Source organism: Symphodus melops (genome assembly GCF_947650265.1).
Source record: "Symphodus melops genome assembly, chromosome: 3".
In the NCBI taxonomy this organism is placed as follows: Eukaryota; Metazoa; Chordata; class Actinopteri; order Labriformes; family Labridae; genus Symphodus; species Symphodus melops.
In genome coordinates, this window is record NC_136693.1 from 9773860 (window position 1) to 9794334 (window position 20475).

Consider the following 20475-nt stretch of genomic DNA (forward strand, 5'->3'; position numbering starts at 1 on the left):
ATTTACACATTTCAAAATCAAGAAAAACCTTCCTTACCAAAGTATCTAATTTGTACCTTTTATTTTTGCCAATGGTTGCTTTATTTTTCACCACTTTCCTTAAGTATTCTCCAAATTAATAAAACTGATTTTAAACTGTGGTATATCAGTAGGCTTGTGTGGTGAAACCCTTTCTCTGGTGAAGCACTTCCTGTACTTGGTGTTTGAACTCTGCAAATCCATCACAAAGAGGTTGGCAAAATTTAACAAAACTGCTGCTTTGTATTGCTAAATAATGACAAGGAGACATTTTTCTTCCAAATCTTTTTTTTTTAATTCAGTGATGTTTTCCTTTTCTTTTTTTTTTTAAATTCAATGTGACCATAAAATAGTGTGACACTAGCTCAGGTATTTCCCCACGTCATCAAGGAAGAATGGATATAAAATAATACTAAGAGCATACAACCTCGTCTCATAACATTCTGTAAAATATTGGCTTTTACTACATTTGATGACTATAAATATAAACACTCAACATCCAGTTGAAGCATTTCTGAAGTGTTTCCTGACACCTGCACAATGAGAGCAACAGAGGTGGCAGACATGGACGGTACAGTCCCCTGGTGAAAGTTAAGGCCATTTTTTCAGAGAGACTGTCATTGGCAACGCTTACAGTGAACTGCTCAGCCTTGAACCCAACACGTGTGTGAGCCAGAAACAAAAACAAAACAGGGAAGAAGAGATGGAGGACACCGCTGCAGGAGGAAACCAAAGATTCAGCAACACACACAAATCAGGTTAGTGGAGGGGGTTTACATTCTTTAGCATGCAGGCTGAGAATCACTAAAGAAACTCATTTTGGATCTTTCAATCGTCCTTTGTCGCATTGGCACCGTGAAAACAAACAGCCATGTTTCCTCATGTGTTACATGATTCAGGTAACACTAGTTTTATTTCTTTCCTCGGCTACTTATCATACACATTTGAAAAGGTATGCTCCCCATTTACAAATACATTTTGAGCATTTCCATAGAGGAATATGCTTTTCTGTGCCATTCTCTGCAGTCATTGTTTTTAGTGGATCTTAACATGATAAACGGGTAAATCCTTAAACTGGCCGTAAGGGGAGCACCACTGATTTCACACAAACGATTGTCTATATCCCTTCTAAGCGAGTCCTCATGCATGAATGTGGAAAAAGCAGGAAATGACATTTCATTTAAAAAAGCTGGGGTTGTGTTGTTAAAAAGATAAGGGCTTTCTAGAGCCCTGTAATCCATCTTTGCCCGAGGCTACATTAGCCCGCTAGAATAACGAGCAGTCAGTGGCTGAGTTACATTGTTGGCATATCTGATGAGGAAAAGAGCCGTATCTAACCTTCTGCAGCACTGATATTTTTCACACTTACGTTTAAAAAAATAAAAGAGAATACATTTCCAGCTTAAGTTTTTGAGTAGCTAAATATATTAAAACGGTACTTCAGTTACTTTTTTTCTTTTTCCCAGTGAGCATCTAGTCTGCACTCAGTTTCGTAATGTGAGACAGGGTTGAAGAATTTAAAACTGATATTGACAGTCTCTGCCTGGGACGGCTGGTTTCAGCTGCTGTCTCTTTAAGACCTCCCTCCCCATGGGCCTCTGTATTGACCCATCACTATGGTTGTAAATAGACTGTATGAAGCGAGAGATTCACATTGAGTTAACGATGACTCTTAAGAGATGAGAGACCATCGCGGCAACATAAACGTACAAGCCCAAACTATCGTGTCATTATGAAAGGATTGCTTAATCCTAATTTCCAAGGATGGAAATGTTTTAATTAGCATTCAAATTGTGTTTTTACGTTGAAACCTTAGAGAATTGTATTCATCAGCCTGGTTTAATGCACTCAATGTTCACTGTGGATTGATACATTTTATATTCTGAAGAAATCAAAGTAAAGCAATAGTTGCCTGATCTAAAATAATAACACAACATGCAAATGGTTAGTCACGATGTGAAGTATGAGATGCGTCATACTAATCAGAGGAAACAATAAAAACCTGCACAGTCTTTTAACGTAACAGTACATAAAAAACTAAACTAAGTCATGCTTAAACCCTCGTCATTGTTTTCATTTCAGTTCAGCACATGTGCACAAAATATGCTCACAAGTACATGAAGACATTCAGAAATCACTCACACTGGAGAAAAAAAAGAAGAGGATATTTGTCAGAATTGTGTTTGGGATTAAAAATCTTCTAAATCGAAAACAAATTAAAATCTGCTTCCAAATAAAAGAAATCTTTTTCCTAACTCACTAGAAGACATGCATATATGCAAAATACATCACTTAGAATAATATTTGTATTATATACCTATTGCATCTCAATATTTTTTGTTACGTGTGTATGTACAGTAGTTTCTGACACTGTGTACAAGTGCAACATTGAAAATGCTGCAGAAAACCATCGAGCACTGTGAACATTTTACAATGACGCCTACTAATGCCGCCAACAACTGCATCTGTGTTATTCAGTGAGGTCCGTTGAATGGACATCAGATGTTCTGCTCAGGTACCTGCAGCATGAAGTGGAGGGCCAACACCTCTGCAGGTCAGCAGCAGCAACAACAAAACTAAATGGTTTGTTGTTGCTTCTACATACCTGCCGAGTCAAAGACTTCTTGACGCGTCGTACTGCAGGCACGAGGCTTTGAACGACATCTGATGCCAAAAGCTGATGGGAGAAGTAACTGCAAGCGGCTGACTGTACTGAACCTGCTGCCGTCTATGGCATCAGGTAAGGTAAGGTAGATATAGAAAGGCACCTCAACACTGATTTGTGTACATGAGTCAGAGCCTAAATAGAGACAAGACAAGACAAACTCTTAGTTTCATCATCTATGCCTGTTTGGAAAAATGAAAATATAAAGAATAAAAAGATATAAAAGTCTGTGTGAGACTCCCTGGTAAGTCAGGGATCAGGCAGACAGAATCCGTACAGCAAACTCTCATCTTCAGATCCTGATACAGCCTGTTACAAACTGTTTTTCTCTTTTTCTTTTTAAGTGATTAGAGGAGGAGTCTCAGTTCTTATCGTTTACTTGGGGATGCATCCTCAGGTAGTTCATACTGGCCCTTTTACAGTATTTACACAAGACGAGAGCTTCAGGGTGTCATATTTATATGATGTGGAGTCTGGACAGCGGAGAGTGGCAGCTTGTGAAAGCTTTACGTAAATGTGAAGATGACATCCAAACAAAAGAAAAACCCCCAACTGAGAAAACAAAGAGATCACAAAGCCTTGGCAGGAGTTTTGAGCACTAAATAAGATGTTCAATGAGAAATAAACAGACGAGACAAACACGAGCCCTCCAGCGGTGGAGGGAAGGATGCATCCAAACATTTACACAAAGCATTATCTGTCATTTTGGTGCATCTAAAAGTGAAAATCCAGATGTGTAGACCATGTGAACCTGAGGGATATGACGTTAAAGTTACCATTTTAATGGACAATGTATTGCCACACTGCTCATGCATGTACGTGTGTGTGTGTGTGTGTGTGTGTGTGTGTGTGTGTGTGTGTGTGTGTGTGTCTAGAAAGGTGTGTACTCTGCAGGGTACATGACTGGGAGCCAGTTCTCACTGAAGGTGGCGCAGTGTGTCCATCTGAGGTGACGCATGAGCTAGAAAAACAACAACAAACAGACGGGATTTTAGTGACAGGAAACATGAAGCAGACATTTAATAAGTCATGTTGAACAAACATCAGGAATCACTGCTCTCGTACCTGGATGCAGTTCCTCATGTTCTCCTTATTTGGCTTCTCCTCCACCATCTTTGAGGCGTATTTTAAGGCTCGGCCGTACATTTTGTTCACGAGAGCGTGTTTGTATGAAAACATCAACACCTGAGAAGAGACCAGAGACAAAAGATGAGCCCAATTGTTCTCTATGGTGACAGTGTCAAGAGAACTCACATGAAACACAGGAGTTTTACCATTAAACGCCATAATGTAACTCGTCTAAGCCCTAATGACTGATACTGATATTTGATCAAACAGAGAGGGAAAAAAAAAAATCACAAACTAAATGGCCATGAGTGACGAAGTCTTGTGGATATCTGACATTTTGTTATGGTAATCTGAACCCATGAAAGACCCCAACTGATCTGCAGGAGACGCAACGATGCACCACGTCATGTTCCCTTACTATGATGACCATGAGCAGAGTATTATTCTGAGTCTCACACACACAATGAAGAGGGAAGAAAGAACAACAAATAGACTTGGTTGTTCCTGTTTACGTTGCATTTGCTTGAAGCTCCAACAGCCAGCTGTTTTTGTGAAATTAATTATCCTTTAAAAAAAAAAAAACAAAAAAAAAAACGCATGTATGCATTACTATGTGCTGATCTTTCCCTCGTTTCTGAAAACATGCGCTCACCTTCGAATCAGTCAGCTCCGCCCACTTCTGAACCTCCCAGAAAGTATCCATCAGGGCTTTCGCCACGTTTTCTAAGGAGTCGTCAGAGCTACTGGCCACCTGTTCCACCACCACCTCATCGGCTGCGGTCTGTCCCGTAGCCACGGCGCCGTCCTGCGTTGGAGGGGGCAGCAGCAGCTGGTCAGCCAGAGCGCAGCCTTTCCTGCACAGGGCGTCTAGTAGAGAGGATTTCTGCTTGTCCATGTCACTGAGAGAAACACATTAGAGGAGGTGGTGATGAAGGCTTTTTAAATACTTCTTGTGAGCGCTTGTTAGAAAGAATCATGTTATCATTTTAAAGGGCAGTAGGTTAAGCTTTAATGTCCCAGAGAGGAGATACAGTCTGCAAACCAGCTCGCACCATCACTATCAGTTACACAGTAATAAATACATGACTGCTAACATTTGCTTTAATTAGCTACAACTAAGTAAAGCTGTCCCATAAAGAGACAGTGCATGACTGTGTAAAGAAGAAATATCCTAACATTGGTTGAACTTTCTGACAACAATGTTTGTGTCTCATCGTTGACGTACGTCTTGATAGAAGCAGCATCCGGCCGGGGGTCTGTCTTCATGGTGAGGTACACAGCTAAGGCCGTCTGGTCGATTTGTGAGATGACGATGTCGGCTGCTGATTCCACTTCCCTGAGTCGTTTCACACGCTCCTGTAGACAAACAGGAGAAGGAGGAATAACAGTGAGAGGAGATCCCTGCGATGTTGGGAGTCCAGCAACACAATGAACGCTCCTGGATTCAGTCCTGTCGGGGATGGGGGGGGGCGCGTTACCTTTTCAGAGTCCAGCTGGTGCAGTCTTTGGACGTGCAGCGGAAGGTACTCAGAATAGTTCTCCCTCAGTTCTTCATAGATGGAGCTGGAGTCCAACCTGAAAAGCAAAGGTGGGCGGAAAGAAAAAAAAAAAAAAAAAGTGAGAATTGAGAATTCAAAGATCGAGGCAAAGAGAGCTGCGTTGTTGCTGAAAAAACAAGCTGAGCAACTCTCACTTTGTCATCCACTGGATCTTCAAGTCTCTCATTGCTTCCGCAAACTCGTCCTTCGCTTCTTTCTCTTTGTCGCCCTCCTTGTCCTTCTCCTTCCCTCCGTTCTTCGTTTTGTTGGGAGCGGGAATTAAATGGTACACGACTGGAACAATATCCTGTTCGAACACAGACAAACTAAATGAGTTCAAAAGGATTAACTACTTTAAAATCAGCATCTTACATTCTAATCTTCTTCCTCAATACTGTTTCCTATGGGTCCTCCCTTTTGTTAGCTTTATTTTAACCACTTAAATGTTCTTTTCAACACCAAATTATACAAGTTTAAAGCAGTGTTAATTGAGCTCCATGTATATTCGTTATCTAACTGACCACCAGAACACTTACTGCTCTACATCAAGACAAACACTGAAAAGGAGCTTTGCACATTTTCAGACAGAAATACTGACATGCTCTGACATTGATTACACATGTATCCCATATCCCAAAAAGCCATTTTCTTGATGGTGGGAGAGCAGTGGACGCTCTGTAGTACGGTGCTTCTAGCTCATCCAGTACCTTTTTAAACTTCCCTTGTCGTTTTGCAGAGGCCTGCCCCTGGTGGTCAGAATAACACACAGTAAGGAAGAGACAACACAAACACACCAAAAAGGATACTTCTGTCGCTTCATTTTTCATCCCCCCTGAGGTATAATTCACCTGATGTCACACTTCAATAACTGATTCAGTGGGTGAAGACGATGTCATTGGTTTTGTCTAACTCAAAACCAATGACCAACTTAGATCAGCTTGGGTCTTTTTTGTTTACATCCATCCCACCGGATTCCTACGTCTGCTCTCCCAAGAGGTGAAAGCCCTTTCTGTCAGTGCCGTGAACTACGGTAAAACGTCACAACTGTTTTATTTTGTTTCCACGATACAAACAATGCACGAGCCAACAGGAATACAACGTGTCAAACAATAAGAAGAAAAAAAAGGAGTTTTGCATCGAAGCAGCGGGGTCAGCAAGTTCGTCAGAAAGACACAAGAACTCAGTCAAATCAAAAGTACTAAGACGAGAGTGTGGATGAGAAGTGTCTGCAGCCCACGAGGACATCTTCCATTACACAAAGTAACAGAGAGGCATCTGCTGAGCACAACGGTGTTACACTCAAGTGCATTGCTCTTTTTGCACTCACACCTTCCAGTTGGCTCCATAAAAAAAGTCTCAAGCAGCCACCTGGGATTAAAGAGACCTTGTGAGAGTAGCTGCCAGGATGGAAAGGATTAGCATCCAGCCCTGAGTGGTTGACTTCCCTCTGAAGGCCAATAAGGAAAAATAAGGGCTCTGTATGAAAACTTTTTTTTTTGTTACTGCCACAAGTTTGGTCTGGAGCACAAAGTGGACACATTTAACAGTTTGATCAACTTCATTTGTCTCAGTTGATTTTTTTTTAATCTTTGGCTAAACATACTAAAAAGTAAGGTTGTATCTGCAGTTAGTATTACTGCAGTAATATTCAGGACTGCTGAACATAGATCATCTGAAGCAAAGCGAGTCAACGTGTGAGTATGTGTGGCCATGCAGCGTCAGAAAATACAGCGACACGTTTCAGAAGCGGCAGACAAGATGCAGCTCATCTCTAAAGACGTTACGAGATAAAACACACAGAAAACAGAAAAGCTACTGGTCTTCAAGCCTGTACTTCAGGATCACAGAATGACTGAGTTTTAGATTTGGGCGAGGTCGGATTAAAAGGTTCATGTGCTGCACAAAGCGAGTTTGTTTGAGTCCCTGAGGAATCAGAGGATGGATAACTATCATCACTTCAGATCCTGAGGAGTAGGATTGAGAACTAAGGAGGTATCGATGAAAATAAAAAAAACAAGCAAGGGCCACTCACTGCTTTCTTGCCATACTCGCTCTTGGGGACAACCAGAGAGCCTGAGAGATAACATCCTGGGCTCGTCCCTTTTGGGATCCTGGAAACGGAGAGAAACAAGAGGGAGAACGGCGGCAAACGGAGTGAATGAAGGCGGAAAGATGAAGCAACATTTGATTCAATTATATCAGGAAACTGGACTGAGGACTGCAGGAATGAGCGATTGACCGTTTAAAACCTATTCAATTAATCCATGGCTATTACGACTATCAACCAATCAGAGTCCTCGTTTTATTAAGGCAGATTTGATCTTCTGTGAAGTGATCATTTTCTGTTCATGTTACACTTCTTTGCTGAAGATATTAGTTCCATCCTATTAATATGGATAACTTCATCAAATGCCCCTGCGTGAATTCACTCACTTGTCATCCGGCAAAGACGTGACGTAGAAGGGCTGCGAGGCGCCTGGGCACAAGGTGACAGAGTTTGCCTTCTTCTTGGCCATGAGGGCAGCCCGGTGAGTCTCGTACACGTCCAGACTGAGTGTGGTGGACAGCCGGTGAGAAACTACAAACGGTAGATCCTTAAGGCGCTCCAGCTCGCTCGACTGCTCGTGACGGACCTGCAGACGAACAGTGAAGTCGCCCTTTTCCAGCTTCAGAGAATACTGGTGATGTTCAAACAGAAAAGGGGGGGGCGAGGAGATTGGTTAAAAACAACAGATATGAGTGATCCTCTTGAATATGTGAGGGGGCCAAACTCTCAGCGTGTACCTGGTGTGGGTAGGCGTCTCCTGAACCCAGTAGCCTCTTGTTCTGATCAAACAGCATCCAGAGCTGACTGTCAAACTCAGACTCGTACAACAGCTCACACAGCATGGGACAGCTGGGCGTAACCTCTCCACTCTTGGGCTAAGGACAGTTTTAAAAGGAAGGTTACACAAGCGTGGAAACAGTACAAGTGTCTTGCTCTCATCTTCACTTTTAAGTACCTGGTGAAAGTTGTAGGTGAGAACAATCTCGTACAGTTGTCTGTTGTTAGGCAGAACATCTCTCAATCCCAGAGCTTTTATCTTTGAACTGACCGGCCTAAAAACAACAACAACAACAACAACAACATGGAGGAGGAAATTAAATGCAAGGATGTGGAGCAATGATACGTGTGAGATTGTTTGAGTGGTTACCTGAGAGGCTGAACCCAAGACTTGAGGGTGATAGTGGGGGACACCTCTTCGTACCTCAGAGGTGACGACACCTCAAAATGAGTTACTCCCTCTGAGGCATGCTGGGTAGACACAAATGAGGGTCAGAAAAAAAGGGGGAAACTGATTGTTTCTGAGGTGTACGCTTCTCATGGTTTCTGGTTCATTATGAATGTGTGTGCGCTCTTCTTACTATGTGCAGCGGTGAAGGGGAAGTGTTGAGTCCATGGAAGGAGATGCTGTAGTCAACAGTGACGTCACCGAGACTCGCCCACCAGCGTGCGATGCACAGCTCTACTACCTTACCAGACTGGAGGAGGAGCAAAAAGAAAGAAATGAACCCACTGTTGTGAAATGTATGTACATAAAGTGTTCTGTACACTGATTGATGAAGTGTGTGTGTGTGTGTGTACCAGCACAGGGAAAGCCTCAGTTAAGGAGCCTCTCTCTAACAGGGAAGAGAACTTGTAGAACTCGTTGGCTCGGTACGCTTTCTGTTTGACCAGGTGCACCGCGTGGAGGACAAATTTGGATGACACATCTCCTGACTGAGAGGTCAGCGTGATCTCTGTGGGAGGGAGACGGGGAGGAGCAGGAGAACAACAATGTGAGAGGATGTAATGGTGGTAAGCAAAAGGTGAAAAAAGAATGCGGAGGAGAAAAGAAGAGTTGGGTTAAAGATGAAAAAGCAACCACCTATTTCTTTATTATTATTCATAACTACCTATGCTACTGTTGATTAGACTGTTTTTATTTTGACATTTTCTACAATAAATCTATTTGACAGAAACTCGTTCAGTCACCAAAAACAGACCTCCTGTGTGTATTTGGATAAAAATGAAAAGAGGCATTTAGCAGATTTTTAAACCACGGGGAAGCAGATTTTACAATAAGCACCATATGGAAAACTATGGTCAGCTAAAAATATTTTAATATTTTTAAAATAACATGCTCAATAGAATGTGCAAAAAATAGTCCAGAACATCAGGTTAGAACATATTTTGTGCCTCTCTGGGTTTAAAAAAAAAGAAACAGAAATCTGACTTCAAAAACCAAGTGATTGAGTTGAAGGAAAGCTCCCGAAGCCAAACTGAACTAATATTCCCCCCCATCATTTATTGATCAAAGAGAACAAGTCATGAACATGTGTAACAACCGTGAATAAGGGAAACTGTCTTCAGAAGCCAAGCATTATTATCTTGTTACAACAAAACCCATTCTCTTCATTACACACACACACACCTGCCCAGGACGCTCCCTGAGGAACAGTGAAGAAGTGGCGTCTGATCTGTCCTGGTCTGAAGTGGACGTCTGTGAAACACACCTCCTGATTTCGATTATCTGTTACTCTGTCAAATCAAACAGAGGGGGAGAGAGAGACACAGAGAGAGAGAGAGAGAGAGAGAGAGAGAGAGAGAGAGAGAGAGCGAGAGCTGTGAGACACACATGAACCTTTAATTGGAGGTGAAATGCGGTGTTATGGAAACACTTACTTTGCAGGAATAATAACTGTGATTGGAACTCTGAATAGAGGGCCACAGGTCGGAGCTGCTGTGTCGTAGCCACACACCTTCAACAAAACGACCAGGTTTACATTGACAGACTCAGCAGTGTCAACATTTGCCTGCACTTCCATTCTCCTGCCTTTACCTCTGTGTAGTGCACTCCTTCTCTCAGTCCCACAGGGTCGATGCGGACGTTGATGTGACGACACTGGTTCATCAGCTCCAAGTGGGAGGGGCACTGAACCCAGGGCGCGGCGCATGTGAGAGCCAAGTGTAGCTGCAAGGAGATTCGCTCAGAGTTCCCTGTGTAGGACGTATCAAGAATACAATTCATATAAGAATAACAAAAAAAACAAAAACACTTCTTAATAAAAGTTTTTATAAAGGGACTGTGACTAGTACCCGTGTTCTCTGGGAAAATGGGTTCGATTCCGACTCCATGGTCTGAGGGTGTAAGAATTTGGGCTGGGTCCCTGAGGTAGATGCCTTTCTGTGTTCCTACACTTATTGAGAAGCCCAGATTGCTTGTGGGTAAAGAGGCATGTTGAGTGAGGTAGTCTAAGGCCTTGTCAACCTGAGAGGAACACAGAAATGTTCATTTCATTTAAAAAAAAAAAAAAAGATTTAAGACTTAAATTATAATACTTGAAAGGAAGTATAACAGTTCTGGAGTTTATAGTCAAGTAACTGCTGAATTGTGGATTTCTGCTGAAGGGAGTGCGTCACTACCTGGATTATTCCATGGCCCTGAGCAAACACCTCAATGTCATCGACCTTCAGAGCTGTGTTTTCCAGCGCTCTCCTCACGGCAGGAACAGAGGGAGGGATCCCATTCTGCTTCAGTCCTTCATCACATGAAATAAAATACTAGAAGAATTAGCATCAGTCCCACATTTCTTGTCATGCTCGTATTCCTATGTGGACTTTCAGAGCGCGTCCCCGGAGTCACCTGAGAGGATAAGTGCGATGCCTCCGCAGGCGTTAGGCGATGACATGGATGTGCCGTTCATCAGCTGGGTCCCTCGAAGGGTCCAGTTGGGTACAGATGCAATGGCACCTCCAGGGGCACTGATGCTGACCCCCAGGGCCCCATCTGTACTGGGGCCCCTGGACGACCAGGTGTACTGATTGGGAGGCAGCTTCTCCCTCAGAGAATACTCTGCCACCATCATGTCCGGAGTCACATATGCTCCAACTCCTAAAAGACAGAAGACAGGAGGAATTAAAGGAAACAACTTCTGCTTTTCACACATCAGGTTTATGATGTTTTAGTGTGTAATTTAATAGGATGTACTTTATCAAAGGTTTCTAAAAAAAACAAAAAAACTACTGGGTATATCAGTGTGTGTACCTATAACACTGCTTGTGGTTCCCCCCGGGCAGCCAACCGTGGAAAGGCAGGGACCGTTGTTTCCTGCACTTGAAACAAACATCACATTGTGCTTCTGCACAGCCTCTGTGATCACCTCGCAAATCCTCCTGGAAACAACAAGTACACATAATTATGTAACCATATGTGCAACACTAAATGAACTCACACAAACACAACCGCTGAATAAATACTTACCCGGAATTGGGCCAGTGGGTGGCTTCCCCATAGCTGTAGTTTACCAGGTCACACTTGTAGTTTATGACTTCAATCATCTTTGAGAGGGCAAAAGGAAACAAAATCATTTGAATTAAAGTTATACACAATTATTGTAGCCCAAATACTAATCTTTACTTGACACAGTTTGGTAAACGTACAGCACGGATGAGTCCTGTGCCAGTTTCCATGGTGCTGAGACGGGTGTCTCCAATCTTCAGAGCCAGGATCTGGGCACCAGGCGCCACACCGTTGCGCTCAGGTTCCTCTGGGAAGTAACCTGCTGCGATGCTTGCCACGTGTGTCCCATGAGCCCCTTTAAAAATGCACGTAAGAAAGGTTACTCTGCATATCTCAAATGACCCTGCCTTGAACACTCTGTTACGCTCAACATGCGTTTGTTAAATACATGAATCATTATAAAAGGCGTGCTTGCTTCAGCATGTATTACCTCCGCTGGTGACGATGCAGAGAGTGTTTCCTTCATCGTAAATATTGACAGAGTAGTTGAGCATCTCAGCATTTCCTAACGTGGCATACTCTTGAGACTCTCTGTATGACCTCAGCACAGTGCACTGAGACAGATCTCCACACTCTGAAGTGTCAACCACCGCCCTTTAGTGGAAAAAAACAGTGACAGATATTGTGGGGAACGGATAAACCACTGTGTACTGAAGAGAAAAGGTTCAAAAAAAAAAAAAAAAAGGATAATATTTCGTATCGCTTACTTCCATGAGACGCCATCATCCCAAAGTACACAGTCATAAACAGGACCAGGATCACTGTACTTCTTTTCTAGAGATGCCAGCAGCTCTGACTGACTCTGCAGCTCTTCTTTCTGCAACTTCTCCATCTGAAGGAGAGGAAGTATTGGAAGGGAGACGACGTATGAGAGTAAGGAAACGCAACGTGACACTGACTATGAACTGCATATAAACACTGACAGGAGCACACAAAGGAATCAGCTTGTGTTTTAAGTCTGACCTGTGAGGGTGTTGGGTGAGAGAGGTCAAACTCTTCCGTCTTGCGTGACACCTCAGCCATTGCCGCTCTGTGTGGTGGGTCCCACATCTTTTCCTTTCGTTCTTTCTAGTGGACGAAAGTAAGATGTCAAAAATGTCTTGAAAAGGCTGGCATACTATTACTCACATTTTCCCATTCTACATCACAGATTGTTTTCTCTATCGTCTAAAATAAAAGGTACTACAAGTGGCATCACTGCAATAGCGAGAAAGTGAGTATCTTACAACATCACAGATGGATGTTTTTCTCAGCCCATCCCAAACATCTCGTACTGCACGCACCATCAGAGCGCTCAGGTCTTTTCACAAAAGAGTTGCAAAATCAAACCCATCATGCACACAGTACAGAAATAATGTCAGGCCTTCCCACCTGTATTCTCTCTTTGAGCGCCTTTGGGAAAAATTCATAGCCATTTTTAACTCCAATGCGATACTTCCCTGATGGATTGACCCAGGCAGGAGGAATCTGGAAGGCATCAAAATTAGACACTGTGTGAGACAAATATGATGAAACATCCTTAAGGTTCAAGACATTAGTGTGGATAGATTAAGACTTGAATAGGGAAACAAAGAATGGCCAAAAAAAGGCATTACACATCCACATAGGATGGTCTGAAATGTCGAACATTACTGTTCCTCTAATAGGATAATATCTTTGTCACAGCTGTTGTTCTTCAAATCACGAAGATGTCTGCAGACCTGAAGGATTCTTCCAGAGAGGCCGGTGATTGACCCATCTTTGGGTTCTGCCAACGTGGTCATATTCACATCTCCGCTGCCTGTTGTGTCAATGATGTCAACAATCTTTGGTTTCCCTTCAGTTGTAACCTAAAGAAGAAAAATCAGGAAATTAATCGGTCTAGATCTGGGTGATCAGTAAACCATCCTCCTGTTCAAATGACTTCAAGTGTTTGTATTCACACATTGAGGGCATCTGGTTTAATCTCTGTTCTTTTAACATGAGAAGTGGTAGGAACATAATGCTGACCTCAATATACGAGGCTATACTGGGCCCAAACGCTGTAACACAGACATGACTGATTATAAATTTTACAAAACGTTTTAAAAACCCGAGTTAGAAAAACTGTGGAGCTGGCTGAAGACTTGTGACTTGGCAGGTAAAAAGTATAACAAACTAGATAACAGACGGCTCTTGATTGTAAACTAACTTAGCTACATATGCTTATAAAAGGTAGTTTAATGGATGTTGATTTAATTGCTGCAGCAGCAGCAGCAGGACAAAGTGTTCATGCGGAAACTGGAGGAAATCTGAAGCGTACAAATTCTGCCTAAGTCAAACATGCAAATCAAGCTAACATTATGTCATTTAGTTGTCAATAAGTCCAGCACCGAGACGCAATGTAACGACCGGAGAAAATGCCTCATAACATTAACTCTTCGTTTATTTGGTTGTCACGAACTCTGTCAACCCAGTTGTCATAGTATTTCTACAATTGCCATTCACCAAAGCTAACATGCTAGCCCTAGCCGTCGGGTGACTGTACACAAATGAAGTGAAGGAGTCTGGCCTTTAGCTTTGCTAACTAGCTCAAAGCTAACGAGCGGCAGCCGGTGAGACTTACCTGCATGCCGGGGGCCCCGGGGTCCACACCGGTGTCGAGGATAGCAATAAGTACCCCTCGGCCATCGTAATCGGGGAACCTGGTGAGATAAGACGAGGCTCCGGTTTCTTTCTTGGGAAGCAGCCCGTGAAAGGGGAACGGCTCTTCAGTGGAGTGAGCAGCCATGACTAAAAGAGCGACGATGAAAACAAAGCACGGAGGTGGTGAAGAGAGGAGCAGGACGGAGGAGAGAGAGAGAGAGAGACGGGGAGTGAGAGGTTTAAAGGGCCAGTGCGGCTCCCTCTGTAAGACTTACTCAACAGACCTCAACATAATGTCTCATAATGTCAAAACTACCCTGTACATTATGGGTGTGCATATTTAGTATAGTTAAAGTCTGACAATATTTCTCAATAATTGATGTCTGAAGACATTTAACACTTGTTTAGCTTTTGGGCCATGAATAGCCTATTCATAGACTGTCACTTTATGGGGTTTTTTTCTATCTATAATCTATTTTTATCTATAATCATAAATGGAGCTGTTTGTTATCCATTTTACTTAGGAAAAAAAACTAACTATAAACTCTTGAGAATCATCAGGAGATGTAAAGTGAAGTGTTTCCTCCTTAATCTTATTTACTATGAATGAAATGAAGACCTATATAGGCACTGTTTGCTTTATTTGTCATTCCTTTGAGTCGATTCTAAAAAACCCTGCTGAGGCTTACAGCAAGCTTTGATAGGAAAAGTCAAGCAGGATTTCCCCCATTTTGGCTCTACGGACTTATATCCAAATTTAGGAATCCTGTGTTACCTAACTTTATCCTTTCTCATCTCAAATCAAGCCTCTTTGATTCACCTGCTGACAGTTCACTGGTTGCTTTAAAGCAATAAAACACCAGCTATTCGGATTAATAGATTTACACCACCTGGAAGTAAAGTGAAACTGGTTTGTAGAGGTTTCAAAGACTTTATGCACAGAAGGTTGTGTAATATTCTTATTCAACTGGGGTAGAAAAATTGATGATGAGTTTTTTTTTCTTCCCTTAATCAACCCTTATCTCAACTATGATTGTTAACAAACACTGATTGAATTTGCCAGTTTAAAAGTGACTATAATACAACAATGCCAATTGATAGAGATATAGTAATTATTTATTTATTTGACACGTTAGACTACATTGTTGCCATACAAAGCTGTAGGGCTAGTTTTCCCCCCATCCTTTTATCTTAAAGTAAGTTCACTGGCTGATGTTTGCACACCAGGTGGTGCTAGAGTACCAAAAGCTGTGTGACAGTTTGAAGACTGTTCTTTTCACAGGGTGATAAATAAAGTTCTGACTCACTGGATGATGGATCCTCATCAGGCCAAGATACGTCTCGCTCACTCTGTCAGCAACGGCTTAATTTCAGTCAGCTCTCGTTTACAAGTAAGTATTCAAGGTGATAATACCCTGCCGCGATCTCACATCAGCTCACTTTGATTTGCTGTGAAAAAAAATACTAGGGGTCCGGCAAATGAAAAATGTGGCCCTTTGCAGTCACATATTCAGCTTCTCCTGCAATTATCAGCAGTTTTTCAAGAGTTTCCAGTAAGTGTGAAAGCCCTGTCATCGTGTTTATTGCTACATTGTTGTTTTGTTTCAGGGTTTTATGAGTTTTAATTTGTGTGTATTGTCAGGATAAGTACGTTACGTTAAGAACGTTATAGCATTGTTTTTTGGTTCTCTGTAAAAGATAAATTAAAACAAATAGAAACACAACATGAAACCATTTCGCAAAGGCCTGTTGGAAAAGAATGTGTCACAATTGTTGATTTTTTTCTGTCTATGTTGCTATGTATATACATATACAACATATATGTTCTCTGTCTATGCTATAAAGGAGTTAAGAATATAGTGGAGGAAAATCTCCTGTTCATGTTCCTGACAGTGAGGTGAGTTCTGTGCTCTCACTTAAAGCTGTGATACATATCTGGACAAGTATACAAGTCTTTTGTTGTTGTTTTTTGTTCTGTTTAGTTCTTCTGTTGAGTCTTTGACCCTCACTTCAAGAGCTTGCTCATGACAACATGAACAGTTCTCTTACTCCTCTTTGTATACTGACCATGGTTGCTGTGGACTGAGTCAATCCAGGAAGTGAATTCAAGATTACAGATAACAAATGAGGGTTGATGGGTGGGGATAAGATATTGATGCTTCCGTGTCTCTTGTGGATAAATGATAATACACTCTCATAAACGCCTCCTTGGCCCTCCAGTGTTCAGCTCCATCTTTTCTCAAACATCTTACAGTCCTGCAGTCCTCTTACAAACAGTATGCACTGACACATGCTCTCTCCATCTTCATGGGAATGACTATGCTTATGTGAGTTGGCTAAACCTAAGCTCTGTATTCACATTGTCGATTTAAATTAAAAGTTGCATTGATTTTCATTCCACTGACCAAATCGCATGTATTCCTCTGACATTTCATTCATGCTCCATCCATAGAGAGATTTTACTCGTCCCCCCTCATAACACCAGGATTAACTCTGCACTCGTCACTCACCATCTGTTCAACTCAGCACTGTCTGTCTCTCTCACATGTCCATTATTTCCATGCACATACAGTATGTGCACTGTATATTACAGTGTGTGTGTGTGTGTGTGTACAAAAAAAGTGCAGGCTGCAGGGAGGTTTAGACATAAATTAACTGTTATTTTGAGTTTGCCAACGCCCTCAAACGCTGCACTGGTGGCCGCTTTGTGTGTCATGAAAAAACAGTGAGCATCCTTTCTCTAATCTGCTTAGAATCAGCATCTGCCATCTCTTCCTCTTTATTTCAGCTGCCCTGCTGTCTCACACAAACAAACATATGCACACAAAAACAAAGTTGGATGCCATGCTGATTCTTGGGCACACATTTTGACGTCCATGTTCACCTTTTTTTAAGTACCAAGATAGGTTAGACCTTCAATGGGAGTGGGGGCTTAACTGTTTTTCTCTGTTCCTCACAAGCTCGTGGTTTACCACAGGGCGTAGTCACTTTAGCTAAACTAAAATGAAAGCCTGTCATAAATGTCTTTGAAGCATTATTTCCCGTGTTATACATTGTATACAGCTACACAAAATGGATTCTCGTCCTTCCACTTCAGCATGTAGATATGATGCTAATTTGGCTGGTATGTCTAGATAGTGTCAACCTGTGACTCTTGCATCGTAGCCAGTACAGGTGACTGATGTGACATCTGTACATGCAAAGTTAGTCAGGAGGAGAGTCCTGCATTGACCTGTTTGGTTAAACCAGCTTGAAATGAAGTTAGAGCCCATATCATACCATAATCTTGCTGCAGCAATGGAACAATATGTGGCCTCAAATAATGAACCATGTGTTTTTTCTCTTTAGTCTGACCAAGTGTTGCTCCAAAACAAAGTTGACTTGATAGATTATTTGTTCAACACGGGTAATACCATGGTTGTTATCTATGAAAATAACCACATCAGTTTCAAAAAAAAGATGAGATAGTCAAAGGCACGCAAAGCATGTAGTTAACTGCGTCACTGATCGGTATGCATATGTCAGGTTGACGCACTTTCAGTCAGTAGTCTTTAGTAGTCAAATAGAACTACAGTCCATTCATTCATAAATGTCAATATAGACAATCTACAGACTGTGTTATACTTCCAAAAGAATCATGAAGATGGCCTTGACATTATGTTATATTATAACCTATTGATGCATCAAGATGTTACTGTCACTTTAAGGTGCAGCTGGTGGAACTGGGCAGAGGCAAGGCTATTTTATGAACCTTACTGTTGGGCAGTTTAGTATTCAATGGTGCATTTAAAGTAATGTGTTGAATATGTTTTGTATTATAACTCCACACTTAGTTGCATTTGTTTCCTTCACTTAAGTCAATGTTTCCCAACCTTTTTTTTTTTTTTTTTTTTTCAAGTTTCTTGATTTCGCATTGGCAATGGCCCACATTATCCTGTGTTCAATATATTTTAAAATACAATACATTTTTTAGATAGATAGATAAATAGATAGATAGATAGATAGATAGATAGATAGATAGATAGATAGATAGATAGATAGATAGATAGATAGATAGATAGATAGATAGATACTTTATTGATAGATAGATAGTAAATCAATAAACATTTCAGTAGATCCCATTTGAATTACATGCATACCCAAGTTTGGTAAAGCCTGATAAGCTTGACAAAACTAGTTCTTCAGACATTGACACCTAAATGAAACCATGTGAGAGGGAGAGGGAAATGTGTCTTTAGAATTGCTAACAACACAAACATCTGACATCAGGCACCAACTGGAAACTTCTTAGTAAGCTGCCAAAAAGCCAAAAAGCCAGGAATAAACTCTATTGAATTAAGCAAAAGGGCCTTGACAATGAAAATAAGTAAAGTCCTTTCCACCTCTGATGGTCTGATTCGTTGACTTTCTCTTTGTGTAGCTTTGTGGTGGCTTTAGTCTTCTGTCATAAAGGTCAAATAATCCAACATTAGCAAAGAGACATACAGTCTAATGAGATTTAGAGCTGTTCTGAAGGAGTCACTGCTAATCTGAACACCTTGGCTGGCAGCAGAAGCCCTGCAGTTAACCGTCACTCCTGATAGACAAACTGTTCTTTAGCCCCACATCACTGCAGGGTTGGGCTTGGCTAGCTGGGTTTGTAGAGTGTCCCTGACCAGAGTCAGTCTATTTAAAGGAATGTGGTCATAGTGATGTCAGTGGTGTGGCTTGATGGGTTCAACGGTACGGGCTGCTAATGATCCCTGTGTCTGAAACACCTGAATGGATCCTTAATCCTGTCCAGGCAAACTTCCCCAGCCAGCCCTACATCTTTCCTTATGTGTCACAAATAGCCTACATCTCAGAGTCCACAAGGAAATAATTATTCTTATCAGGTTATTGCTGTCTTGTTTTCTGACAGCCTTTGTAAACCTGACCTAAGACCTAGAGGTGTTTGCTTCTCTATTTTCCCTGCCTGTTACCAAGCTGGGTGACAAGGAGGTGCATAAAATAGCATTTAACTTAAAACAGAGCAAAACATGTCGCTGTTTAACTTACCTACATGTAATAATGGCATGTTAGTGTTTATGTTTATGCAGACAGGGACTTGTTTTCTGTAACCTTTCACTTGTTTCAACATTAATGTATATCTTGCTTCTTGAAATGAAGCAAGCAACTCTGTTCAAACTCAATGCCATGGCTGATTTCTTTCTTTCTCTGTGAAAGTTAAAAAAAAAATCCTTTAAAAAATGTAGAGCAAACTTGTACACTATATCTTTAGAATGCCTATGTAGTGGTTTGAATGAGAGTACAGCTGTAGTCTATTGTTTGCAGAGTGCAAAGTTCAGTTTGCAAGGAATAGAAATAGATCATCTATGGAAATAACTGTTTTTAAAAAAACGTTGTGTTCCTTTTTGCATCAGCAGTCTATTTGATTTGGGAAACAATCTTGGGAGTTCCTGAGTCAAACTGGTGCTGCTGCATGAGGGGCCATTTAAGCGGGAAACATATGATGCAGATGGAGGGATCAAATAAAATGCTGATCAATAGGAGCGTGTTGAGCTAGCTTTTCCCAGGGCTACAATTATGTATCTTAAATCATTCGATAACATGAGTTAGATCTTGTCAATTCACAGTCTAGTCTAGACCGCCCTCATTACGTTTTCGCTCATTTATGAGAGGTTGTAAATGCCTAAGGAACAGGACCAACATATATGAGGGGTGATTAATGACAAAAAGCAAGGAATTCGGCCTGTGGCTCCTTTCTCATGTGTCATTCCCAAATCTTTCCTCCTGGTCTCCCCTCCCCCCAAGAAAGATTATTATAAAATGTATGCCGACAATAGAAATAGGATCATAAGTGGCAGTACTGGTGGCACATGGTGATGTGATTACATGCAATGCGATGGCAATTGCTGCTCAAGTTTCAAAATGTTATAAGATTATCGCCGATAAGATAGGAGAGTCATTTATGTAACTGAGATGACCCCTTAGCATTACATTCTGTAAACTTTTATTTAATTTAGAAATGGGCACAGGCCTCTGCTATTATAGTCATATGCTCAAAAGTGATGATCATTTTACAAAAGGAAACCATAATTTTGTAACCATGGAGTGAAAAAATTCCCAACGGACACTGCTCCATTACTTTTTACTGTATGTTTTATTGTTGAGATTGTTTATTAACCCAGCAGACATGGAGCAACGTTGATCTGGGTACAAGATACGATCTGTTGGAAGTGAAAATACGAGGAATATCATATATTTGGAAAAGAGCGCC

At 41.5% G+C, this 20475-nt stretch overlaps 1 protein-coding gene across 2 annotated transcripts; it reads right to left on the reverse strand.

Annotated features, from left to right (window-relative positions):
* Positions 1-350: 350 nt before the first annotated feature.
* tpp2 (tripeptidyl peptidase 2) lies at positions 351-14451 on the reverse strand. Of its 2 annotated transcripts, XM_079339022.1 has the most exons (29): positions 14197-14451; positions 13313-13441; positions 12984-13079; positions 12576-12680; positions 12320-12444; positions 12043-12206; positions 11753-11907; positions 11574-11650; positions 11358-11485; positions 10956-11204; positions 10736-10851; positions 10409-10580; positions 10152-10309; positions 9995-10071; positions 9744-9850; positions 8915-9069; positions 8695-8811; positions 8484-8584; positions 8292-8388; positions 8074-8211; positions 7723-7967; positions 7322-7400; positions 5997-6035; positions 5445-5596; positions 5230-5326; positions 4977-5107; positions 4404-4650; positions 3749-3868; positions 351-3644 (listed from the first exon to the last, which is right to left on the reverse strand). In XM_079339022.1, the coding sequence occupies exons 1-29, from the start codon at positions 14359-14361 to the stop codon at positions 3555-3557; spliced, it is 3831 nt and encodes a 1276-aa protein (XP_079195148.1). In that variant the 5' UTR covers positions 14362-14451; the 3' UTR covers positions 351-3554. The 2 variants fall into 2 exon arrangements, with proteins under 2 accessions (XP_079195148.1, XP_079195149.1); XM_079339023.1 differs by lacking the exon at positions 5997-6035 and having other exon boundaries at positions 14197-14450.
* Between the last annotated feature and the right edge of the window lie 6024 nt (positions 14452-20475).